Here is a 27,672-nt window from a genome sequence, read left to right as displayed (position 1 = left end):
ATACTGCACCTTAGACAAAACCTTGTGAATAATGTTTGTTACATGTAAACTCCACTGTGTGTGTGTAACTGCTTGGAGAGCAAGGTTTGCTGTGTTGGACAAAAATCCTTTGGGATTTTTTTTCTGACTCAGTTGACTTCAACTTTTGTTCCGAGATGGCTAAAATTCTTGATGACAATGCTCCAGTATAGGCCAATGATTGAAGCACAGAAAGAAAGAACAAAAGCACACACAAACACGCACACACACTCTATGTATCTCAGAATTAGAAAATTACATCATGTCTCTGCATGTTGTAAGAAGTGACTGAGAGGATTAGTGACAGGAAGAACATCCAACTGTAAAGCAATGCATCAGAAAAATCTGTGCATCCTAAGCTGGCATGGAAAAGCACATGTATTATTATGATGGTGTGTGTGTGTGTGTGTGTGTGTGTGTAGACAGACATGCACAGTTGGTTTTAGTGTTTAGAATATGCAGTTTTGGCTTTAGTGTTTAGAGTATGCACACTTATAAATAATTTACAGGTGTGAATTGAACTGGTTTCCGGCATTGGCTCAAGACTACAAAGTTATAGGGGAAGGACATAGTTGAATGAATGAACTCTCATTATATGACTGAGTTTGAAAATAATGAAGAATTTAGTAAAATATCTTTCTTTGGAACATAAACAAACATGAAATTTTGATATGAGGTTTTCATTTAGATCACTTTTAAACAGGAAGTTAGTATCATAGAATGAGGAGTGCTTTCAGATGAGCGAAAAGGAGTCATTGATGCTGTTCTTTATCTTCTAATGACATTTAAAAAATTTAGCTTTGCTTTTGGTTTATTAGTCATTCTGAGTTTAAATCCTGTTAAAGTCATCTTTGTTTTATTTATGTTTCTAGGTTTAATAAATTTCTATAAAATACTAAATTAAATCAAATATCAATATTTTTTTGTTAATGCTTCAAATGTATTTTTGTTCTTCTAAGTCTGTAAATGCATTTCTCATATTCTGTTTTATTTAATGTTGTTATTCAGTTGTTATGGTGAGAAAAAAATCTGAATTTATTCTAATCACCAGACCTTTCTCTTAACAGGGAGATATCGGGCCATTCCTAGTTCACAACATGGAGCCTGGGATCCAGGTGAAAGACTTTGCTTGGAATCCTAAAATGCCAGAGTTACTTGCAGTTTGCTTTTCAAATGGCAATGTTAATATGTTGAAGATCGCTGCTGACATAAAAGTGGTTGCTGAAGTGTCTATTGGTGCTTCCTGTTGTAAGTGAGCTTTTAGTTTCTCATATTTTATTTTGTAACAATTAAATGATGACTATTTTAAACTACAACATTTTTAGATGAAATGCCTTTGGGTTATATAACAGAGATTGATTTCTTTACACCACAATTTTTTAAAATTCCGAAGAAATGCATTCCAGCTGTAACCATCCAGTCTTTTTGGTGAAATCTAAGACTACATTATCTAATGTGTTTTATGCTTCTTTATGATGAATGGGTGTAATTTCACAGAGATTTACCTGCTACTTTTAGCAGGTTGAGTGATTGTGTAATCAATCCTTCATTGACTTACTAATTTTATCATCTTGAAGGCCATATAGAGTGGCAGAAACAGTGTAACATTAGACTAAATACCTTGTAATTGTGTTTCTGTGTTCAGAATTTAAATCCCTTTGAAGGAGGGTGGGGGTTCAATAAAATATTTCCCAATACAAACTATTGGACTGGGCTCTGGTTTAAATCCACTCTACCTCTTTTCTACAAATTGATGACCAAATATCGGTTTTAAAAACATAATTGTTTACTTCATTAAGATTAGAAAAATGTTTCAAATGAAATGGTTGGTGTTTTATGACACTATATCAGTGCTCCACAACTGGTATGCCGTAGCACACTGGTGTGCCACAGTGTAACCTGAATCTAATTTTTTTCCCTATTCTTTTAGTTCAGATATACCACTGAATGCTGAAGACTGTAAGTGTACTGTAAGTGTAAAAAGATTGCAGAGTACTGCATGATATTAACATATCAGATGTTTATTCATGAACATTTATTAAAGCTCCTATAGAATAAGTACCAGGCTTACAAAAACTTGTACTGGGGTCAATTCACTCAGCTAAAATTCTTCAAGGCGGTGCCCCAGCATGGTCGCAGTCTAATGACTGAAACATTTAAAAGATAAAGAAGGTGCATGGAAACAACAAGACCTTACAAATACTGATTTTTGGGACTAGTGTTCTTTAAACCGTCAGCATTGAAACTGGCCATATCTGGCAAAAATATTCTACCTGTCTTATGTTCAAACTGACCAGATCTGGCCTCTCACACCTATCATACAATGTTATTCTAAAGATAAACTGTCACATCATCAAAATTTTGAAGTTATGATTAATTCAAAACAAAATAAATAATTAAGCATTGCATTTGACAGAATAATCTGAATTCTAAAGAGTTAATATTTTTATCAAGTGGTTGGCCTTAGGAAGGGCATCCAGCTGTAGAAACTCTGCCAAATTTAGATTGGAGCCTGGTGTTGCCATCCGGTTTCACCAGTCCTCAGTCAAGTCGTCCAACCCATGCTAGCATGGAAAGCGGACGTTAAACGATGATGATGATGATAGCTTTGGACAGTGCTATTCAATCAAGGAATATGACTTGGAATATGCACACGTAACTTTTGAATTTTTGTTTTACGGAGTGGTTGGCGTTAGGAAGGGCATCCAGCTATAGAAACCTTGCCAGTTCAGATTGGAGCCTGGTGCAGCCTCCTGGCTTGCCAGTCATCAGTCAAACCATTCAACCCATGCCAGCATGGGAAACGGATGTTAAACAATGATGATCTCCTTAGTTTCTCAACACTTGGCAAAGAACCATTGCTCCTTCTCCCTGTCTTAAATATTCCCCTTCCTCCATTTAAATGAGGCTTTTTCTTTTGCTTCTAATTTCCTTCTTCCCTTTTTATTTTCTTTTTTTTTTGGCTTGCAAGTTACTCAATAACCTCACTTCTGCCAGTGGCACAAAAAAAAAAAGCAGTCAGTATACTCTGTAAAGTGGTTGGCATTAGGAAGGACATCCAGCCATAGAAACCATGTCAGCATAAAAAATGGACATTAAATGATGATGGTGAGGGGCCAAAATCACAGCTGGTTCACTCTCTTCTTGTTGCTATACATTCCCTACAAGTTGTGTGACACAAAACAATAGAAAAAAACCCTTGCTAGTATGATTGTTTAACCTGCTAGAAATAGCAGCTACATCCCTCTCTTACATTAACATGGTTGCATTGAACAGTATAGTGTCTGCTATACAAAAATGTCTTTTATAGGTTTGTTTGGTCAGTGCTGACCAGAAGCTAAACAAGAACTTAATTCAGATCAAAGCGGGATGAAATTAAACATTGTATCATGTTATTCAGTCTAGTGCTCTGTTGCTCCTGACAATTATGTTTTCTGATTGAAATAATTAGTATTAATCCTGCTGAAATTTGAACTCTTATCATCGATGGACAAAATCTAATTATCATATGACGTTATTCAGTCTAGTGTTCTGTTTCTGACTGTTTCTGATTAAAAATTAAGAGTTTCTCTTAAAATGCAAGAAAAATAGAAAATAAAATTTATAATTCTTTAATACTTTTTTCTTCTTTTCTGTTTTGTCTTATAGTATGCTGGAGTCCTAAAGGCAAACAGTTAGTTGTTGGAACTAAAACAGGTGAACTGAAACAGTATCAACCCCAGTTGACAATTACCAAAAATTGGCCACCTCCAAACAACCTTGGTGATGGTCAGCATGAAGGTTTGTTAGTAGCTTTGTTTTTGATTATTGGATAAATTCTTTGTTTTAGATTTGTTTTTATTGTATTCCAGAGAGGCAGATTCTATGAGGTATGTGTAATAAGTATTAAACTTGTGGTATAATTTATATCAGTTTAATGAACAAGTTTCCAGCAACTCTTTCCATCTACGTGTATCCTCCTGCTTCACCTAGTCCATTCATAGGACAGAATGGATTAGGTGGAGCAGGAGGATACATGTGGGTGGAAAGGGTTCCTGAAGAGGTCACAGATGTGTGACAAAAGATTTCCAGACAATGGACATATAGTGCATGTGTTTATTCAGCAAAAAAAAAAAAAAATGACTGTCTCGAGGTATAACAATACTAAGAAAATATTATGAGTGAAAAATGTCATTCAACTCAATTTTTGTTAAACATGTACTGTAGTTCTGTTTTTATTTATATATATATGTATATATATATATATACTTACAGTCTTCGATGTTGTCTGGGTTGCTACATACATGTTCATTGCTGCATACCAAATTGCGGGTAGACAACAACCTGCAGTCCAAATCGTGAATGTCCCGGTAAGTTTCATCTTGTTTTTATTTTGACCATTACCATGTCCCACAGTGGGACCGAACCTGGAACCATGTGGTTGGGAAGCAAGCTACTTACCAATAGAAATATTTTTTTAAAGTATTTAATTATAAAAATATAATTATAATTAAGGGCTCTGGAATGCCTGCGCCTATGCTAGAAGTAAATGTCAAATACCTACAATCTACTCTAAATTTGACCTTTATATATAGAGAACAAATTTAGAGTGGTTTGTAGGTATTTGACATCTACTTCTAGTAGATTCAGTAGTGATTCGAGTAAACAAATACAGTAGTTGAGAAGTAGGCCTACTATTGTTATTCTCCTGAATTCTTTTGTGATTCTGTTCATTAGTTTGTCTGCAATTGTTATTCTTGAGCTGTATGCAACTATTTATTTTTTTGCTCAGGAACCCAGGTGAAGGGTAAACTTAGACACAAGGGGCCAAGTCTGAGAGGGTTAAGATTAATCTGAATCTACAACATATATATATATATATATATACATATATATATATATATATATATATATATATATTTAAGAATTTAAGGATTGGAGAAAACGCATGTTATAATTGCATACTTTATTCCTACATATGTTTCAAAGGATTACAACCTGTGTGATCCATAGGGATCTTTGATATTAAAATTGTAACCTTCTCATCAGGGAAAGCATGGGAATCATCTTAAACGTAAGACATTATGACCGATTATGAAAACAATAGATGTATAAGGTTATGACTTGATTCATTTCTCCAATCCTTAAATTCTTAAATATACTCAAATACCCAAAATTTCAAGGAGTTCCTGCCTTAAAAACAGGAGCTAACCACAGTTATTTTGTGTTCTTTGCTACATTGGTTCTATTAACCCATTTATTCTATCAGAAGAATTTTTATTCATTAAGATAGAAGAAATACACATAATTATATATATATATATATATATATATATATATATTTATTTATTTATATGTGATATTCTTTTTCTCACTTTCAGAAAGCTGGAGATCCTAGTTTTATAAATTTTAGAGACCCTTGTTTTGGCTCTGGAGATCGAGACAATAAATATAATTTAGAACTTATTATTGGCTGGTAAGTGCTGAATTTCTCTTAAAGTTTTATGGATTAAGTTTGAATATGTGTGTTTTTGTTGTCAAATCTACAAATGTAGGATTAGGTGCTGTTAGCTGTAGTCTAGATTAACCCTTTCGTTATCATACTTCTGTTGAAATGCATTATCTTTGTTGGAATTAATTTTTCAAAAAATGAAGAATTCAGTGAATTAACTTTGTTGTTATTAAACTGGTTAATTAACTTGAAATTTTGACGGAAGGCTTTAACTTACATCACTTTGAAATAGAAAGTTGAATCACAGAACCAAGGTCAGTCAAAGACGGTTTGCCTTTAAAAGGATTAAACATCTTTTGCATCATATAGGCTTAAAAATGAAAAAAAAATATAGTCCTCATTTTCTATTCATATAACCAATTTAGATTAAATATTTCTTTGTTAACAGTAGTGAAAAACATGAATGGATCAGGTTTCACTTACTATATATTTCACTGGATTCAGCTGCCACAAATATAAATATGAATATTGATTCCATAATTTGGATGCTAGTATTGCTAAAAGGACAAAATTCTGCAAGCCAGAAATACTGATTAAATAAACTCTTTGAAGCAATAATTGGAATGTCGAGTGAAGAACTTGTTAAAGAAGAAACAAAGTTGCTCAGGATAGCTTAAATAATTTGTCAATCATTCTGGAAATAAAACAGTAAGGAAGCAAAATATATCACTTTCCATGTTTTAGATGAAGCTGACAGAATGAAGAGCTTTAAAGCAACATGGTTGACCATCGAGCGCACTAGCAGCAACTGGACTAACTTTTTACCTGAAGGTGTATTCTAGCCCTGGGCAGAAGTTGTTGCTCAAATCCGTACAATGCCAATCCTACCTTATTAGCATCTGTTTGAGCGTAACTAACTCACACCCCAGTGAAAAAATAGTTTAACAATGTCTCACTACAGTACCAACCATTCAAAGTGGATGAAAGCTGTGGAAAAGGGAAACTTAAGAAGTCATGAGAAGTGGTGAAGACTTCTCAAGAGACTGAACCTATTAAAGGAGGTGACAAAGGATTGTAATGGTGCTGGAAATCTTGCAAGCATGTTGTAATGACTGTTAAAATGATAGTGGTAGTAATAGTTGTAGTGATGGTGGTGGAGGCCAGGACGTATAATATATCTACATTTGGGTCTCTCTACATTATAGTGTTAATGGGTGCCACCTGCCTCTCATCACTTTGATACCCTCTTATCTCTATCACACTCTCTTTCTCTTATTCATCATATCTCCTCTTCACCATACCATGTTACTGTGTAACAAGAGATGCCATTGATTCAATCTGTCCATATTCAGTCCTCTACCACCACTATCATCGTTCTCATCACTTTTTTACCTCCCTCCCTTTACAGTGCCTGCATAACAACGTATTGCATCAGATCTGATAAGCTCCACTGTTACCCTTCTGCATTGTTACGTTTCACTCCCTCTTGCATCACTCCAGCCATTACCCCTCTCTACTAGTATCTATCATTTGCTCTCTCTCTCTCTCTCTGTTGCATTATAGTCTGCTATTTCTGTCTACTATCCTCTCATCCCAGTCACTCAGTTTCTCTCTTCTCACACTCTGGCTACTTTGACCCTCTCACCCTAGTTCATCTTCTGACAATATCCAGTCTTCTAACCACCACCTTGGTATTGGATGTAATGAAGACGTTTTCACTTTATGGATTACAAGGCAACACCATTAGTACTGGTGTATTTAGTAGAGTGGTTGGAATGAAGAATATGGGGTTGAAATGAGCCTTTAGTTTTGCTGAGGACCTTATAAATTCTCTAGTACTGATGCTATAATAAAATGCACCTGTTGCTCTCTGTAAAGTGGTTAATGTTAGAGCATTCGACTTTGTAAAAACAAAATGTATGAACAAGATGTGGCCCTCCAACCTTACTTGGAGTGTTGTGTAGCCTCGAATAAGAACTGATTCAGATTCGATGGCCCATCTCACCTGTACCAGTAAGTAAAGTGAATTTAACATGACGGTGACTGAGTCTACTTTGTAAAGTGATTGACATTAGGAAGGGTATCCAGCCATAAAACCCATACCAAAACAGACCTCATTGGTGCTGGTGCCACGTAAAAAGCACTCAGTCCACTCTGTAAAGTGGTTGGCATTAGGAAGGGCTCACGAGTTCATGGTTTTGGATATGCTGCAGGTATTTTATTGCTTTAGGACAGATTGGTTTATTCTACATGGCTTCAGTTCACTTAGCTTTTATGAATCTGTAACAAACGTGAAATATTTTCTACAAACTTTGTTAGGTCAATAAGTGCTTATACAGATCTTTAATATAGAACTCTGATCATCATCATCATTTAAAGCCCATCTTTTATGCTGGCATGGGTTGGATAGTGCAGTCCTCTAGCGAGCCAGCTCCTGTCAGACCAAGTTCAACTGTCTGTTTTGGCATGTATTTTACAGCTGGATGCCTTTCCTAATGCCAAGTACTTTACAGAGTAGGTTAGGTGCTTTTTACGTAACATCAGCAAGGTCTCGTTTGCCATGGTTTTTATGACTGGGTACCCTTCCTAATGCCAACTTTTTTACAAAGTAGACTAGGTGCTTTTTTTATGTGGTACCAGTAACAGAAATGCTTTGTGGAACTGACAAAATTTCCCTTTGTCTTGCAAGTCACTTGGCAATCTCATGAGTGCCAGTGACAGGAGAAAAGTACTCAGTACACACTGTAAAGTGGTTGGTATTAGGAAGGGCATCCAACTGTAGAAACCATTCCAAAGTGACACTGAAATTGGGTGCAGCTCGCCAGATACTGTCATTGACCAGCCCATATTGACATGAAAAAATGCATGTTGACTGATGGTGTTTGTATTTTTAATCTTCAAATTTCATTTTTCCTTTTTGTCACTAGGGACATGGTTGTTTTGGCTTCAAGCAATTCTTTAGAAGCTGCTATTATTGCCAGAAACTTAGATACAGAAGTAAGTATCTCCCTCTTGTTCCTATAACAGTTGGTGTGAAAAAAATTAATATCCATGAACTGGTTTCCCTCACTGGTGAAAGAAGGAATAAAAGAAATAGTAGATCACCAGATCCATTCACTGTATTAAAACCTGACAGTCTACATTTAAAATTCAAACTGGTGACATTGCTTTTCTCCTACCAGGTTGATAAAATAAATATCAATCAGTTTATTGCCATCTCCCTCACAAATTTGTGACTTTATATCAGTGTGAGAGATTATTACCCCTGTTGTTGTGTGTGTAAGGCACATCAGAACTTTTCTGTGTGTTACTTTTGTAATGTTCTTTTCTTGTTCCCTTGCTTTGCTGAAATATGTGTAAGCCATGTGCTAGTATCAATTCAGTCAACTGTTTTCCTCCCTTATACATTTGTATAAGTTTTGTCACTATAGGAAATTATTATTGTTAAAGATTATAGTGAATAGTTTTTGTCTAAAAGTATTTTTAACTTCCTGTTGTATGTCTTTAAAACAATCTCATTCTCTTACCCTTTTCTAGAAATCTTGGGACCATTGCATGCTAGAAGATAGTGCACGTGCTGAAGTTCCCTTAACAGCAGAGAAATGTGATAGTTTTCCTGTTGGGCTCGCAATTGACTATTCAAACCAAAAACGGATAACCATTAGTAAGTGCTATACTTTACAGAAGTTACTATTGAATTTATCACATATGCATATATACAAGAAGCTGTAGTAATTGCATTATAACTATATTGTACATGCATTAATGAATGAGTGATGTGTCTAACATTATAGTGTAGGTATACATATCCACTCCTGTCAGGTTAAACAAAAGTAATTGAGAACAAGCTAATACATAATCTTGATTTGCTCTCTGAAGTCAGGAGAAAGGTTGTCTATGGGTAACTAATGAGAAGTTTATTGTGCCAGTAATAGAATCATTACTGGAACATCTTAGTATTTATCTAACCTTTTAGAATAAAATATTATTCTCTTAATTCATAGACATCAGATTGTTTCTGGAGCATTATAAATCTGTAAAACTCCAAAATCTATTCAAGGAATGAGTATTGACATTGAAGAGCCTTGTATAGTCCTTAGTTATTGAATATCTTTGGTTCATGAAAACGAAAATTCAATATTAGAACAAAAAGTGTATTTATAGCCCTGTTTTTAGTGATACAAAAGTGTACCATCCTTAAAAGATTGGAAGGCACAGATTTATCTGCTGCTTATTAGACAAATATCAAAAGAGTTATATAAACCTGTGAAGTAGCATAGTCATATATAATAGAAAATATATCCTGTTATGAAACTTAGAAAATACAGGAGTAGCTAACTCTGATCAGACAATATATCTTAACTTGAGTTAGTGCATGATTGTAGGACTTAGCAGTTGCAGCTGTTACTGAATATGGTATTTAATTGGAGATTTGACTAGTCAATGCCATCACAATTTGTGATCTATGGTTGGAAAACTGACCAATTATTATCTTGATTATATGTAAACTGTTATTGCAGAACAGACCTTTCATATACTGAAACCTCATTTTATTGGTAGTGCTTAAATTGCATTTCTGTTGTCTAATTTACAATCCAATATTAATTCATTTTATCACTAAATATTTTTCAGATGAGGCAGAGATAGGACCTTTCCCTGTGATGATGATGCTGTCTACAGATGGTGTTTTAGTCCCATTCTTCATGGTTTACAAACACAAGGCAGCTGTCAACATAACTGCTCCATGTGAAGCACTGAACCCGTCAGGATTGCGTCCTCAAATATGTAAGAAGCTTCTATGATTTCATCTGCAACACTTTCCTTTTGCAAAAATTAGCCTCTGTGGAACTTGTTTTTGTTTTGTAGTGAAGCTGATATAACAACAGCAAGTCAAATCAAGACTTGAACATGCTTTATCAGTTTTATTACTGTGAGATTTGATGCTCTGATGACAAGGAAGGAGTTATTTTTTAACCTAAGGCTTCTTAATGTTATGCAATTACTCCTTTTTTTTTCTCAGCTATTACAGTATTTGAACCTAACCACTAATGATTTCAGATTATTTTTTCATTTAATCTTTCCACTGATTATATAAAACTTTCTTTCTTTAATACAATATTTTCTGGTATAAAAGCCAAATTTTTCAGACAGCCAAAAAAAGGTAGGTCAATGTATACACCAAGATGACTTTGGAGAACCTAAAATTCCATGTAAACTGCAGCAGGATTTAGAAAGATAATGGTGATTTTTGAATGTTTACACTATATACTATGTCAACTTGTCATCATCATCATTTATATGTGTGTACATGTATGTATGTGCATGCATTATTATATAAGATATTTAAATTTGATAAGTGTTTGTCAAGGTAATTCCAGTGTTGAATTTTTTTTTTTGATATTTATTTTATGCAAATTTCTACTTGTTAGTTCTAGGTACTAATGTCTTTGGAAATTCGTCTGGCCCACCACTCATGGGTCAGCAGCCTAACGTAGGGTCAACATCAACTAGTGCTTCCACTGCAGGACAGGGCTTGAACCAGACCCAGTTTGGACAGTCAAAGCCAAGCCTATTCGGTTTCACTGGGAGTTCTTCTACTACTACAACATTTGGGCTGCAGCCACAGCAATCTCAAGGTATATTACCAACACCTTCACCAGAATTCAAAACTAGTTCAGGCCCAGATGCATCTGCCGTTAGCAGCACCAGTTCTGTAGCAGAAATTAAACCTCTAGCTGGTACATCAGCACCAAATTCTTTCTCATTTTCTGCTCAGCCATTCATGCAAGCCCCAGCTGCAGCTACAACATCAGCTCCTGCTCCAACCTCAACTGTACCCATGTTTAACCCAGCTTCCAATAACAGTAAGTTTTGCATTATAGCTTTACCTTCATGCTCTTCCATAAATTTATCTCTGATGGTGTTTGTTGTTGTTTAGCAGGTCTATTATCCAATATTCTAGCCATGACCAATTGATCTTATATGTCTAAGAGCACATTTTCCAATGTGCTCTGCCTTCTAAGATGGTGTGGTGTGATTTGAAATATATTGGCTGCTATTCCCAGGAGATCAAGCGACCACATAGGATCTCCCTCATTGGTTCATTATATATCTAGTTTAGTTGATTGACTCCCAAATCATCTCTGACTGGGGCAGACCTCTTGTTAAAAGTGTCTTGGCGATGGCTACTTCATTCTAGGAGACAGATCCTCATTTAGAGTTTGAGTGCCAAGAAGACAGAGCCCTTTTCACAAGCCCTACAGAAAGCATGCATTTATTTTTTTAAAGAATTATAAAAAATGAAGTACTTACTTTACATATATAAAACTATATATATTCCTGTATGAAATTGTATGAACTAATACAATCTTCTTCATTCAACTTTTTGACCAATAGATCAGCCCTGTCATCTCCTCAGGGTTAAGAAGCTGGTTATGGTAGGAGTCCAACTATCACTGAGAAATAGGAGCCATTATAGTTACACATGCACATCATTAATTTTTCAGTGTCCTTGGTTCTAAAGCCTTGACAGATGAACCATTTTGCTGGTCCTACTAATTATGCATTAATTACTAATTATGTCATGTAACTACAGTTACGGTCCATTTTTCTCAACAGTCCAACTTAATCTTAAATTGATATCAATTGGTGTTTGTGCTTGACACTGTCACTAATGCTCTCAGTTATCTTACCTGTAGTAGCCTAAGCTAATACATAGAAGATCTCTTAAAATTTTTTTATCATCACTCACAAGTCCAGTGTAAAATAATGCATGTAAACACTTGGTACACCTGATGTCACCTGTGATCATGTAGTGTTGTAGACTGGTGGCCTCCTCATGATTTCTCCAGATTAATGGAGGTGTCAAACCAGTTCCTGGAAAATCATTGGTATATCTGTAGTAGAAAAGACAGAGAAAGGTGACAGCATGACTGTAAGCCTTAGGCTGAGAACATCTGAGTGATTTTATGCCAGTCAATCAGGTGCTCTTTTTCTGAATGTGGTCAAGGATTTTGTGTGTAAATCTATCTCACTGTCCCAGTATATCTCCAGTTGTGGTTGTTATAACAGATCACAAAGCTAAATATTTTCCATCATATAATTTTGGGTATACTCATGCACACACACACACACATCCATATATGACATTCCTGCATATTTGTCCATCTATCAATTTCACCTCTCTATGTATTGATTGGTTAACCTGATGCTGTGGAAAAAGACCTTTATGAAAGCCAACATGATGTGGGATTGAACTCACAATCTCATGGTTGTGGAATGTGAATTTCTTTACTACACAGCCATATCTACTGTGCATTACCTTTCTGTTTGTTTTATTTGTTTTTTAATTGTCTTGTTTCTTTGTTTTACATTTATCATTTATACCACTTTGAACTCTTATTGATTTCAGCAAAACCTTTTTTTTGTTCATTAGAATCTAATAATGAGAAGCCAATACTATTTGGAGCAAGTACCCTTCCAGAAAATAACAAACCTTCATTATTTGGGGCGGCATCTTCAAACATCGGATCCAATCAGCCTGAATTTTCTGCGGCCACAACCATCAGTTCACCTGGACATGGTTTCGGTTTTGGAGCTAAAGCTACACCACCTCCGGCTACAACAGTTAACAAACCTGATACTAGTGGTGTGTCAGCACAGCCCAAGCAACCAGCCAAGTTTGAAGTGTCATTACCTGCACAATCAACCACTCCTACAAAACCTCTTGTACCTCAGAACAATGTAATGAGGTCTGCTTCAGGTTGGTCTTCAGCAAAGCTCTCTCTGTCTATCTGTTTGCCTGCTTTTATCTTTCCCTCTCTCTCCTTTCTTTTGTTGTGTTTGTCAAGTTCATTATGGATTCCTTAGCATTGAAACTTAGCCCTACAAAAAAGGCATTATTTGTTCAAGCCAACCACACTTTATTTTACTGAGATATGGCCTTTAATAGATGGAAAACCACTTCTAGCATACACACACCACCACCACCACCACCACCACTGTTGCTGCTGTCATCATCATCTACTCTTCTTTTCCTGTCAGAGTAGCCCGGTATCTCTTCTGCAGCAAGAGACACCTATTCTACCTCTGCCATACACTTGTTTCTCAACACCTGAAATAAGCTTTCTCCCTCAATACCATTCCATTCTGTCAAGAGGTTGTGTTTTATGAGCTACTCAGCAACCTTACTAGTGCTGGTGACATGAAAAAAAGCACCGAGTACACTTTGTAAAATGACTGGAATTAGGAATAACATCCAACCATAGAAACCATGTGAAAAGAGACATTGAGGCACAACACAATCCTTTAAACCCGTGTGATCCTTTCAAACCATTTAATTCATGCCAGCTAGCATGGGATACAGAAAGTTAAGCATTTTGTTTCCACAAATAGATATATCATACTCTTTGTTGTATGGTAATTAACAGATTGAAGTTTAATTTAATCACAATTTGAATCATTTAGCTTTTGTTTGTACTTCTGACGAAATCTTTTTTTTGTTTTCACTAGTTTCAGTCATTAGATGAAACCATATTAGGACATCACCTCTTAGGGCATACTCAGTTATATAGATGTCAGCACTTATCAAATGATTGAGCAGACCGATGATAAAGGCGTTCAACCTGTGACCACCATGGATTTATTCAAGATATAGTGTAATTAGAACTACATTATTGAATATGCTCTTTTCCTTTTTCAAGATAATAGATTGTGATTTGAGAAGGACTTTGCTGCGTATTCTCGAGGCTGCCTAAGTTTAGTTGGAGGACTACAGATCTCTTGTTGCATTAGTATTGATTTCTGTGTGAATCACAAAGGCTGTTAAAATTAAAATACTTAACTGAGCCATTGTAATTTGCCATAGATAAGTCACATAATCTTGTTTTACCTCTAATTTTGTTCTATGATTGACAAAACAACGTTGCAACCCCTCTTCAGAATTAAGCATTCCTACTGATATTCTACTCACACTAAAGCTTCGATAAAATAAGTATTGCATTTATTTTCAGTAATATTGTTAAGTGTTTTTCTTTTATTTATTTTGACCTGAAGATTAGCTATATTTTTGAATAGAATTGATTTTCAATTGATTTGATTTTTATTTTATTTTCTATTTGAAAATATGGTTATGAAGCATGTGTAGTCATTTTTATTATTTTAATATTTATTACTTTGTACTTTTTTGATTTTTATTATAGGTCTTTTTAGTGTATTTACTTATTAGATTTTTATGAATTCAATAAATAGATAGATAAATAAATAAATTATCCACAAAAATATTCAGAACTTGGAAGAGCATGGAATTGGCATTGTTTTTGAGAACCTGGCGCTGTGTTGAAGGCGGTAACCCAAGCAACATAATCACTGCTGCGCTGAAGAGTAATGGTTACACCAGAACATTAGCACAGATAGAATGAAAGAAGCAGGAGTTTACATGCTCCTATGCTCTCATACGATCCCATATCAGTACTCTTGATGCCATCTTTGATAATGGACACAGCAAAGATGACAAGGATGGAGGCACGGATACAGATGAAAGATGTCACTCCTACTTGGTAGACACTCAAGAAAACAGAAGATTCAAGTGAGAAACCTGCCCGGAAATTAAACCCAAATGCAAACCCAAGTGCAAATGCGCCTACCACCGTCAAAATGAAAAACCATGGAGGTGAAAGAGCCAAAAAAGAACAATTAAAAGCAGGAAAAACTAAAACAAAAACAAAAGATGAAACAGCCAAAGAAAGAAGCAAAACTGACTACCCATATAACAAAAAGGATAGATGGAGACAGCACACACGAATATGCAAATTCTATTTGAAAGGTGTCTGCTGGTATGGAGAGGAAGGTGCAGGCTGCCGTTTTGCACACCAGAGACCCCGCCACATAAACATGAAACAGGGCAGAAACCACCTGCCAAAAGGAAAGGACTACGCACCACCTGCCCCAAAATGGAGGTACGCAGATATAGTGCGTGCTACGGACCAGACCTATCAACATGTTGAAAGGGCAGCTGCTGAACAACAATCTTTTTTGTGCATGGCACAAAAGATGGTACAGCAACTAACCTGGCTACAATCTCACAGATGGGACTATCCCCAATACACAAGATCACCACAGCAAATAGACCTAAGGTGGGCACCATTTGCAACAACACACACATCACATCGGTGCTCTTACTGAACATCAGAGGACTGTTATCACTTAGTAACAAGACAAAAATCCCTTTCTTGAGAGACCTTGTTGTTTGCAATCAAGCGTTATGCATAGCACTTACGGAAACACACCTGAAACCAGATATAGCAAATTCAGAAATACACATACCACAGTATGTTATATTACGGACCGACAGGAAAGAAAGGAGTCAAGGTGGAGTTGCTATGTATATCAGTGAAGACCTCACACCCCAGGTCCTTTTGTCACACTCAAATTCAGTATGTGACACACTAATTGTACATTTAAGACAACTCAGTGTGGTTATATGTGCTACATATCACCCTCCCGATGCACCAAATCATGTAGGCAAGTTTGAAGACTGTCTTACAAAAATAGAAGTTTTAGTCTCATTAGAACAACATATAAGTGTACTTCTAATGGGAGACTTCAATCTGCCCAATGTCAGATGGCCCGAGGGCCTTTCTCTCCCAGGAATGACGCAATATGAACAAGGATAGGTGAAGTCCCTCCTGAACCTCATCAACACTTTGTACATGGAGCAAATAGTACTCCAACCAACCAGGGCGAGTAACATACTGGATCTCTGCTTCACAAATAATATGCATCTCATCCATAATGTGAAAGTGACACCGACGCTACTCTCGGATCGCAACATGGTAGAGCTGACTATGTACAGACCAAAGGAAACCATGGACATGCAACCTACAAGAAACTCTCAGAATCTTCCCAATTTGAACTTCCATAAGGCAAACTGGAAACAAATTGAGAAAGAGATCCTCAAACAAAACTAGCCTAAATGTCTCTCCTCACTGGATAGCGACATGAGACTTCAACAATTCATGTCTGTAATGCAAGCCATATGCTACAAATGTGTCCCGGAGAGAAAGGCCACTGTACACAAGAACAAAATCTCAAGGGAGAGGAAAGTTCTTATGAGACGGCGTACAAAAGTTTCAAATCGCCTAAACAAACAAATTAAAAATTAAAAGCAGTGAAAAGTCCCGCCTGAAAATACTACTGCTGGAGATTGAAAAAATCTGCAACTCTCCCATGAAAAAGAAAGAGCAGACAAAGAGCCTGGTACAGCCTTCTGGCTTGCCAGCTGTCAGTCAAACCGTTCAACCCATGCCAGCATGGAAAGCGGACATTAAACGATGATGATTATTATATATATTTTTTTCTTGAAATTTTGAATTCTCACAACTCTACAGACTAGCATCAGCAGTTCAAAAGTTGAATTTAAAAAGAATAGCCCAGGTGGGCAGGAAGTACTTTTTTGTTTAGTAACCATTATTTTTTCATCAACTTAGTTTCGTATTTCATGTTTAAGAAACTAGTGAAAGGTGAATCTTGGTTAAAAGTTGTTTGTTATATTTTTTTGCATCATTTTCATTTTGATCTATTTTTGACTAGGTGCTCAAAAACCTGTTAAACGCAATGAATCTGGTGGCATGGTTTCAAATACTGAGGTAGAACGCAAGCCACAGACAAGCACTAGTGAAGCTCTTGACAGCACATTTACAAAAAACATATTGGAAGAGGTGAATATACATGTGTTCTTCAGTTGCATGGGAATGGTGGTAGTAGTGGTAGTGATAATAGTTGATGCCGTTTAACCCAAGGTCAGTCCTAAGATTAAAAATGCTTGATTAAAGATGATCCAGGTTTAGCAATTCTGTTGTTTTACATTCGGTGTGTGTATATATATATATATATATATATAGAGACTGAAGTGAAAGCACATGGCTCAGTAAGTTTGAACATCAGGCTCAGTCATAAGGTTGTGAGTTTGATTCCCAGACCGGGCTGTGTTGTGTTCTTCAGCCAGACACTTTTATTTCACATTGCTTCAGTTCACTCAGCTGTAGAAATGAGTTGCAACATCACTGGTGCCAAGCTGTATTGGCCTTTTCCTTTCCTGTGGATAAAATCGGTGGTGTGGAGAGGGGAGGCTGGTATGCATGGCTGACTGCTAGTCTTCCATGAAAAACCTTGCCCAGACTTGTGCCCAAGAGGGGAACTTTCTAGGTGCAATTCCATGGTTATTCTTGACCAAAGGGGGTCTTTACCATCTACCCTATATATAGGACAGCCTTATCCAATATGAGATTCTCTTTTTTAAGACAAAGTATGAATTAAGGAAGACTTGGCTACTACATCTAGTTAGTCAAGTCACTGAAGAGACTCTCATTGACAATTGTAGCATTGACTGAACAGACCTATGATAAAGGTATTCTGGCCTGTGATCGTCTTATCTTTTTGTATATTAAGGGTACCCTAAGCATCACATTTATCTGGTAGTACCTATGCTTGCTATCGTTATATCCCTTTCCAATTATAAAGAACTGTTCTGACCTCAGAGATTTCTAATTATCATGCTCCTCTTACAACAGTTATGATGATAGGAGGAGTATGCATGTTCGTACACAATGACATACTCACACAGATGCATGCATATACACATTTAATTGGTTTTGCACAAGTATTGGCTGATATGCCACCTGGTTTAACATCATCACCAGCTTCTGAGGTACCTGTTGGGTTCACTCTATTGTAAGCTTTTGGTCTAGACCTGTTTCCTCCACGTCTGTTGTTTCCTTGAAGATGTGCAGGCTAGGAAAGATGTATCAGTGAATTCAATCCAACCAATCTGAGAGGGTACCTAAATTCATTGATACTGTTCCTCCTCTGATGGATTTATAATATAATCATTTAGACCTAGTTGATCATCATTATTATCATTTAATGTCCATCGTCCCTGCTGGCATGGGTTGGATGATCTGACCAGAGCTGGCAAGTTGGGGAGCTGCACCAGACTCCAATTGATGTTTCAACAAATTCAAGGTTTCTTACTTTTTTTCCCCTTAGTTCAAAAAATTAGCTGAGATAAGAGTTCAAATCCACAGAAAATATAGGAAAATGTAGTCTTATAAATAAATGGAAAATCTATCTAACACAGTTTAAAAACCTGTTGTTTCACCCCAGTTCAATCCTGATGAAGTAGATCTATAATCAAAGAAGTTTGAAACCTGTCCAACCTGTTGTAATTTTCTTTCAAAAAACCCAGTAAAATGTAATATGGGGAGGTCACTGTTAAATAGCCATCAGAATTGACAAAAGTAGTTTACTAGTAAAAAAAATACAAAAGAAAAGTAAGATAAAAATCTACAAAACCTGTAATTATTTTTTTATTATTTTGCCAATTTATAGATCAACCACTTCCAGCAAGAAATGAATGAACTCAAAGTTCGATCAAAGACTTGCTTCTCAACTGTTGGAACTGAAGACGAGAAACGCTTCCTGAAAGCCAAAACTGAGCAGATGACTGGATTCTGTAAAGAGATCAAAAACATTACTCAGGTCAGTTGATCAATCAAATTGAATTCATTTTTTTCTCTCTCTGAAGCTCTTGATATTTTGCATAATATCTTGCCAAAATTTAGGTTTTCCATGTGGAACTAAAGTGGGAAGCTGAGGTGTTAAACTACCTCATTACTTACATTTATTCTGACGTTGTTGTAATTGATTTTGCCAAAACTTGACCATGCAGTATTATGGCCCACATCCACAACCTGACGAGAAAACAAAGCGTACTAGTAAATTATACTGTCCTTCCACTTCTTGTGACAGAAAATTGTACCTATCCATTGCACCTATTTATTGGAAAATGGATTGGATCAGGATTGTTATGTCTTTTTCATAAAAGACAAGATGTAATGCTGGTGATGGGCCAGTAATTTGTCATGTTCTTAATTTGGTCTGAAGTGACTTCTTGTTTGTTTAGAAACTACAGAACAGTATTCAATTTTCAGCAATAGATGTGGGTGTGGCCGTGTCATTAAATAGTTCGCTTCCTAACCACATAACTGTAAGTTCAGTCCTACTACAAGGCACTTGGGCAAGAGTCTTCTACTATAACTGCAAGCTGATGAAAGCCCTGTGAGTGGCTTTGGTAGGCAAAAACTGAAAGAAGCCTCTTGTGTGTGTGTGTGTGTGTGTGTGTGTTTTGTTTGTGGGCCTGACACAACTCTGCATCCAGCTGGTTCTCAGTCAAACCATTCCAACCCATTCCAGCTTGGAAAGCAGACTTTGAATGATAATGGTGTGTGTGTGTGTGCTACTGTATTCTTGCCCTGACATCATGTAATAGTTGCAAGCGTCATTGTCATGCAAGTGGTGCCCTTTGCTTCCAATCTCCTGGGATATATCTGCTCAGGACAAAATATTATCTCACTTGGAAACAGATGAGGGTGGTAACAGGAAGGATATCCAGCCATACAAAATCCACCTCAGTAAGCTTCATCCAAGCCATGCAAACTTCGAAAAGTGAGTCTTAAATGATGACAATGACATCAATATTATAACTGAAAATAAGGCAGCAATCAAGTCAAGAATGTGACAAGTTATTGGCACACTAGGCAAAATGCTTAGCGGCATTGTGTCCCTTTTCATGTTATTCCACTAAGGTCAACTTTGCCTTTCATCCTTTTGAGGTTGGTAAAATAAGTACAAGTTGAGTGCTGGGGTCCATGTAATCGACTTACCCCCCTCCCCCCCTTGAAATTGCTGGCCTTGTACTAGAATTTAAAATCAGTATTATAATTGAAAATGTGTGTGGTGAATCAATATTTCCAATTGTTGCTTTGGTTTTAGTTTCTTATCTACTACCTGCTTTTTCTCTTTAAAGATTGTGCACAAAGAAATTGATGCAGAGAAATTATCTGTGTTTGAGATGTTTGGTATCCTGGAAGAATGTCGCGTTAAGAACCGGTACCATCGAGACGTCAACTATCACAAAATGCTGCGTTTACAGCCATTAGATCCTGCCAGTGTTGACAAAATGAATATGCTACGACAACAGTTGATGGCTGTCTCCAATCGACTGACTGACATTAATACTGTCTTGGATGAACAATGGGAACTCTTCCAAAAACAGCGCTCAACAAAAAACAAGTAAAATATCTCTAAGTTTATTTTTGTACTTTCGTTAATTTTTTTTTATAGCATAGTCAGGAGTAGGAAGAGCAATGCCCACAATATTTTGCAGGGCCTCTACAACTAATAGTGTGGATGGGTAAGAAGCTACCCTTAGATCAGAGACCTTGTTTAAAATCTCATGTCTATGCCTGTGTCTCAACTATAGAACACCATTTTTTTTTAAAAGAGAGAATTGTTTTTTGCCCATTTTACACCCTGAAGCTAGAGTTATGCATCGACCGTTAGAGACTCTTAAGAATGTAGAAACCTATTACATTTGGTGCTGGTAAAGGAATTATCTTGTCTTATATTCAGTATCTGGCTAGTACTTTGCCTTTCATCTTTGCAATGACAATAAAATAATGAAACAAAGTTGACCTTAATGAAATTTGAGCTGGTATGAATGGGGTAATTGTTGGTCTTCCATAAACAACCTTGCCTAACTTGTGCCTTGAAAGGGAGCTTTCTAGGTGGAATCCCTTGGTCATTCATGACCAAAGGGTTTCTTTATTTTATCTCATAGCTTCAAGATTTTGATGACATGATTAATAAATTTTAGAATTACCTCATAGGTTAGGTGTGAGAGCATAAATTTGGTTTGTTTGAAGATAAAATAGAATATTTGGGCTGGATACAACTGGTTTAAATGCTAGAAGATTAATGAGTCTTCTCGTTCATTGTCTAAGGTTTGACAAATTTGCACCATTCATTACCACCATTGAACATTCAATAACACAGCTGCAGATAGACCACTAGTAATTCACTGCCTTCCCTAGAAAATAGTCATTCTGCTGCTCGAGGTGATTGATGCTAATTATCAGTAACTTTATATATATTTTATTATTTGTAGTTCTAAGGCAGCAAGCTGGCAGAATCATTAGCTTAGTGGCATATCTCCCAACTCTTTACATTCCGAGTTCAAAAGCCACATATGTCAACTTTCGGTGGGGGTCACTAAAATAAAGTAACTGTCAAGTACTGGGGTTAATCTTATAGTTTCTCTCTTTTCAGAATTGCTGGCCTTGTGTTAAAATTAGAAAGAATTATTTGTAGTTTTTTTTTTTTTTAATATTGTTGTTTAACCCATAATTGAACAGACCTATAATCAAAGCCTTTTTTTTTTATATCAGAGACAAGTACTTTGACTAATGAGATCTTTTCTTTTATGATAATTGGTATGTGATTTCTCACCAGAAATAATTGGCCTCTCACTTTGTCTTTTCCTCTGACCACTTGGTTTAGCTATAATGGGTTGAAATCCTCTTGATCTTGTTGATTTCGGGATCCTTTGGAAAAGTATATTGCAGAACAGTTATCCTGTTATTTACTTCATGTTCATAGAAAGACTTAACTTAGCACTATTGTCATCGTCATCATCATCATCATACATCCGATTTCTATGCTGGCATAGGATGGATGACTTGAAAGGAACTGGCAAGGTCAGTGGTCACACCAGATTCCTTAGTCTGTTTTGGCAAGTTAACAAAATATTTCTTGGATACACACTACCCTTGCTGATTGTAGAAGTGAGCTGTGTGCACTTTGGGATGGGAAGCTACCTACTCAGTCAGCTGTAGGTAAATGAGCTCGTGATGCAGATCTTTTGACCCATCAGCAGTTATTTCGATATCCCCATCAACAGACCCAGCTGCAGTTTCCGTATAAATATATCTCATCATCATCATTTATATATTTGTATGTGTGTATTTGCCTTCATGTTGATACACTTTTCTCTGTTTGTAGAAAACCATCTCTGAGTGGTAATATGCCCCTTCAAGAAATCAACACTGCCAGTAAATTTAGCCCTTCTGGCAGCAATACCATTTACCAAGTTATCCGCAAAAACCACAATATTATCAATGAACAGAAGAAAGTTATTGAAAATGTACAGAACAATTTGAAAGACCTACATTTATACGATCAGAAAGATGCTTGGAGCTACAAGAACCTTTCTCCTTACAAACTTGGGTAAGTTATTTCACTTTTTTTTCTTTTTTTTTTTTTTGCTTGTAGCAGTGTAGTCAAAAGTTTGCTTCCCAACCACATGGTTCCAGGTTCAATTCCACAGTGTGGTACTTTGGACAAGTGTCTTCTACTATAGCCCTGGGCTGATCAAGGCCTTGTGAGTGGATTTGGTAGATAGAAACTTTAAGAAGCCTGTTGTGTGTGTGTCTTTGTGTTTGTCCCCCACCTCCATCTGACAACCATTGTTTGTTTGTTTTCATCCCTGCAACTTAGCAGTTTAATAAAAAGAAACCAAATAGAATAAGCACCAGGCTTAAACATAAGTGCTGAATTTGATTTGTTTAACTAAACCACTCAAAGCAGTGTTGGAGCATGGCCATAGTCCATTGACTGAACAAGTAAAAGATAAGCAAACCTACCCGAAACAGACTCTCTATTATTTCTCATAATAGTGTGATATATCCCACTAATGTCTGCAGCTAGCAGAATTGTTAACACGCTGGGCAAAATGCTTAGTAGCAATTCACCCGTCTTCATGTTCTGAGTTCAAATTCCATGGAGGTCGACCTTACCTTTCAACCTTTCAGGGTTGATAAAAATAAGTACCAGTCTAACACTTGGGTAAATGTAATCGACTGACTTACCCAACTCACACGAAATTGTGCCAAAATTTGAAATCAGTATAATATATTGTTATGTAAGCATGTTATACCTTTTATTTACTGATGCAGACCTCTAGTTTTTTTTCGGACTTTTACTGTTTGAATGTTTTGCAAAACAATTGAGAATGGAAGGCAGACATTAAATGATGTTGATGATGTAGGAGTGAAAACGACATCAGTTCTCAGTAGTAGTAGTAAGCATTGGCTGAGATGGTTGGGTGTGACCATTTGGGCATTGACTGGATATCCAAGCTGTTTTGGCAACAGTATATTTTGGTGCTGGAGGCAAACTCAAGCACGCATGCACAATTATATACGCAATTCTTGGGTTCAAGTGAAGGCACATGACTCAGTGGCTAGAGCGTGGGGCTCACAGTCATGAGGTAGTGAGTTCAATTCTTGGACCGGGCTCTGTGTTGTGTTCTCAAGCAAAACACTTTATTTCATGTTACTCCAGTTCACTCATTGACGTCACTGGTGTCAAGTTGTATCGGCTTTTGCTTTTCCCTTGAATAACATCGGTGGTGTTGAGAGGGGAGGCTGGTATGCATGGTTGACTGCTGGTCTTCCATAAACAACCTTGCCGGGACTTGTGCCTTGGAGGGAAACTTTCTAGATGCATCCCATGATCATTCATGACCAAAGAGAGTCTTCACCCTTTTGGGTTAAGTCCAACTGCATGGCACCTTGGGACTTCTCTGTCATGCAGGTTACATGGCAACCTCACTTATGCTGGTGGCACAATAAAAATTGCCCAGCACACTCTGTAAAGTGGTTGGTGTTAGGAAGGGCATCCAACAATAAAGACCATTCCAAAGCTGACACTTGCGCTTAGAACAGCCTTGTGACTCACTGTATCCTGTCAGCCTGTCCAGCCTATGTCAGCATGGAAAAGAGATGTTTGATGATGAATTAAATTTCTTTATCTTGTATATTTAGAGATCTTGTATGCTCAGACATCCTATTCCATTGTTTACTATAAATTCTATCAATTCAACTGGTACCTCATTCATTTGAAAAGTTTATATAGACTGAAACATATAGCTTTCTGTAATGAGTCACAGTTTCATTTGATGCAGTCATCATCATTATTATTATTTAGTGTCATGGTGATGAGCTAGCAGAATCGTTATCACGCTGGGCAAAGATGTTCTGAGTTCAAATTCTGCTGAGGTCAACTTTGCCTTTCATCCTTTTGAGGTTAATAAAATAAGTACCAGTCGTACACTGTCATTGATGTAATTGATTTACCCACTCCCCCAAACTTGCTGCCCTTGTGGCAAAATTTAAAACCATTATTATTTAGTGTCTGTTTTCCATACTGGCATGGGTTAGACGGTTTGATTGAAACTGGTAAGCCGGAGAGCTGCACCAGGTTTCAATCTGATTTGGCATGGTTTCTACAGCTGGACACCCTCCCTAATGCCAACCACTCCAAGAGTGTAATGGGTGCTTTTTACATGTCACCGGTACAGGTGCTTGTTATGTGATACCAGCATGGCATATCACCAAAGGTCTTGGTTACTTGTCATTGCCTCCATAACATCCAACGTTCAAAGATCATGTTTCACCACCTCATCCCATGTCTTCCTGTGTCCTACCTCTTCCACAGGTTCCCTCCACAGTTAGAGGTAGGCACTTTTTTTTTCGCATGGGTATTTGTATGTATATTTTCATCTTGTTTCTATTTATAACCAGTGAAAACAAGCTATCCAGTTTGGCTGATACTCTCCTTGAAAACAAGGCACAGCCAGAAGCAGAGACTCCACAAGTGACAGTCATTTCTCCTTTAAAGCAGTCTCAACTACGAGAGCACTTATCCAAGAGAGTGGTACCCCTTGTTAAATCAGTCTCCCCAGGTAAGTTACCATAAGCAGTATCATGTGATTTTTACCAAGATCTATATTGTAAGTGCAGTATCTGGTTGTGTGAGGTGCAATGTATGTATGTCAGATCATGTTATTTTGAGTTTGCTGTCTGACGTGATCACTGTAACAGCCAGGTGAAGTGGACACAGCCATCAGTGTTGTTCCCTTGATCAGCACTGAACAAACAAACCTACACTCAATGTTTCATACCATTTGTTTTTTTATGCAATCAATGAATTTCAATACATTAATTCACATGACATTTAAAAAAAATTCAGAGCTTCTTATACACACCTTTTACTTCATGGATCATCACCACTCTTTTAACGCTTTAGCATGTGAACCAGCCACATCTGGTCCAAATATTCTACATGTTTTACATTCATATTGGCCAAATCTAGCCTTTACACCTATCCCACAATGTCATTCTAAAAATAAACAATCATGTCATCAAAATCATAAACCTATAAGATAATGCATGATTAATTCAAAACAATTTGAGTAAAAACACATATTTAACTGAGTGATCTGAAAGCTAAATGGTTAATGTTCATTTTTCCATGTTTGCATGGGTCAAAGGGAGTTCAGTGAGGCAGATTTTCTAAGGCTGGATGAATGCTCTTTTTGTTGCTAACTTTTACCTGTTTTCCAAGTGGGTTTTTTTTTTCCTTCTCCCATGGCCAGACATGTTTCCATGTAAGATTTGAAATGGGCACTGCTTTTATGATGATGATATGTTTACAACTGTCAAGACAGAGATGTGTGCACATGCATGCACACCCATGTACACACACACACATCTATATACATATGATGGGCTTTTTCAATTTCCATCCACCAAATCCACTTACAAGGCTTTGATTGGCTTGGAGCTATGATAGGAAACACTTGCCCAAGGTGTCATGTAGTGGGATTGAACCTGAAATTATATCATTGGCAAACCAACTTCTTAACCACACTGCCACACCAATGCTTATTTGTATACTTTTTAGAACATGTTCTCAGATATTTTTTTTGTTACCCTGTGCACGTAAGCGAAAGCAGGGTATAGTATTCATTTGTCCTTGTCTGTGTGCTTGCAAAATTACTGGAAAACAGCTGAACAGATTTTCACCAAATTTTGCTGAAATATTCATTGGGTGAATGGCTTAAAGTGATGAAAGTTTGATTTGATTATCTTCAAATGTCGAGTTGATTTCTTAATTTATCCATTATACCTATAATGGTGATACTTAGAAAAAAAGATTTTTGAAAAATCAAACTCACAAATTTCCCCATAGTCAAGTTTAGTCAAACACTTGCAAAACTTAATTCAGTTCAGTTAAAAATCATGGGTAAGGAACGCATTGTAAGTCGCACTATAATTTGCAAAAGAATTTCTCTGCACACAGGATATTCATCACCCATCTGTTGCCTTTTTTTAATTTTTATTTTAAACCTTTTTCAATGTAGCACATGAATTTTTGAACCACTAAGTCAAATTTCTAACTCAGTACTTCATTTTATTTAATTTAAATTTTGCCTTTTCTCCCTCTGGGACTGATAAAATCAGTACCAGTGATTTATTAGGATGGAATCAATTCTAATCTACACTTCACAGTTTATCATGTCAGTGTATGAGATGATATGTTAACCCTATAGCATTCAGATTACTGTCAAATGTAATGCTTATATATTCAAATTGTAGCTTTGAAATTTCAAAGATGTGATTGTTTATTTTCAGAACAACTTTGTAGGGTAGGTGTGAAAGGCTGAATCTGGCGAGTTGGAACATGAAACAAGGGTATAATATTTGGGTCTGATATAGTCAATGTAAATGCTAAAGTGCTTAATGAAATTTACCCTTTTCTTTGTCTTTGGATTTTTGAAACAAAATATTTTATTTCTGCTAGTCTCTTTTTTTTCTTCCTTTTTTTAATGTTTTTTTTTATGTTTTTACTTCAGATACTAGTATCACTCTTCCGACTCAGTCAGCGTCCAAGCCAGCTTCTGCAGTGGTCAATGGACAAAAGCAGGGTTTTGGTTTGAAGCCAAGTACGTTAATTGCTGATGATGAGAGCAGCCTAATTGGACAGGTACAAGTATTAACTTTTGTTTTTCTTACCCTGGTTTTACATCATTTCATTCATCATCATCATCGTTTATGCTGGCATGGGAGGGAAGGTTTGACAGGAGCTGATCAGGCAGTATGCTTCTGAATTTGTAGAAAAATATCATCCTGAAAAAATAGGTATTGTTCGTGCAGCTGCTTTATTTAATGACACTACTCTGGTGCATTTTTGTAACATTTTGAAAGGCAGGAAAAGGCAAACATCTCTTGATATGTCACTAATGAAATGATCTGCAAGTGTAAAAAGTGAAGAAAGTGTGTTGTGTCCAAAAAGCCTAAATTAAGCAAAGTGAGAGAGAAAATGCCAGAAATTGTTCTTCATGAAGTCTTAATGGAAGGAGGTTCTCCTTCTAAACAGTAATCCTCTTCCACCCCTTTCTATTGTCTTTCTCGTGCACAAATTGTTCCATTTTTAAGGTAATTCAGTTAATAAAACCGTTTACATATTTCTTTTGCATTCTCTTT

At 36.6% G+C, this 27,672-nt stretch overlaps 1 protein-coding gene across 8 annotated transcripts in view; it reads left to right on the top strand.

Annotated features, from left to right (window-relative positions):
- LOC106883850 (uncharacterized) overlaps positions 1 to 27,672 on the top strand; it is a 64,486-nt gene that overhangs the window by 13,384 nt on the left and 23,430 nt on the right. For 4 of the 8 annotated variants that reach the window (XR_016242851.1, XM_089356360.1, XM_089356361.1 and 1 more), the window contains exons 4-18: positions 1,086 to 1,266; positions 3,667 to 3,798; positions 4,273 to 4,367; positions 5,379 to 5,473; positions 8,377 to 8,446; positions 8,987 to 9,113; positions 10,082 to 10,234; positions 10,879 to 11,313; positions 12,885 to 13,211; positions 17,039 to 17,166; positions 18,836 to 18,985; positions 20,313 to 20,578; positions 22,346 to 22,570; positions 24,928 to 25,088; positions 27,042 to 27,172. Coding sequence is in view for 6 of the 8 variants with exons in the window: in XM_089356360.1 (XP_089212486.1) it covers positions 1,086 to 1,266; positions 3,667 to 3,798; positions 4,273 to 4,367; positions 5,379 to 5,473; positions 8,377 to 8,446; positions 8,987 to 9,113; positions 10,082 to 10,234; positions 10,879 to 11,313; positions 12,885 to 13,211; positions 17,039 to 17,166; positions 18,836 to 18,985; positions 20,313 to 20,578; positions 22,346 to 22,570; positions 24,928 to 25,088; positions 27,042 to 27,172 (2,676 nt within the window). In the remaining 2 variants the exon portion in view is untranslated. Of the gene's footprint in view, positions 1 to 1,085; positions 1,267 to 3,666; positions 3,799 to 4,272; positions 4,368 to 5,378; positions 5,474 to 8,376; positions 8,447 to 8,986; positions 9,114 to 10,081; positions 10,235 to 10,878; positions 11,314 to 12,860; positions 13,212 to 17,038; positions 17,167 to 18,835; positions 18,986 to 20,312; positions 20,579 to 22,345; positions 22,571 to 24,927; positions 25,089 to 27,041; positions 27,173 to 27,672 lie in introns of all 8 variants that reach the window. The other 4 variants (XR_001411166.3, XM_052970044.2, XM_052970045.2 and 1 more) reach the window with 1 other exon arrangement.

This window comes from Octopus bimaculoides, chromosome 8, assembly GCF_046866305.1.
Source record: "Octopus bimaculoides isolate indiv1 chromosome 8, ASM4686630v1, whole genome shotgun sequence".
Lineage (NCBI taxonomy): Eukaryota > Metazoa > Mollusca > Cephalopoda > Octopoda > Octopodidae > Octopus > Octopus bimaculoides.
This window is presented reverse-complemented; position numbering and strand designations above follow the sequence as displayed.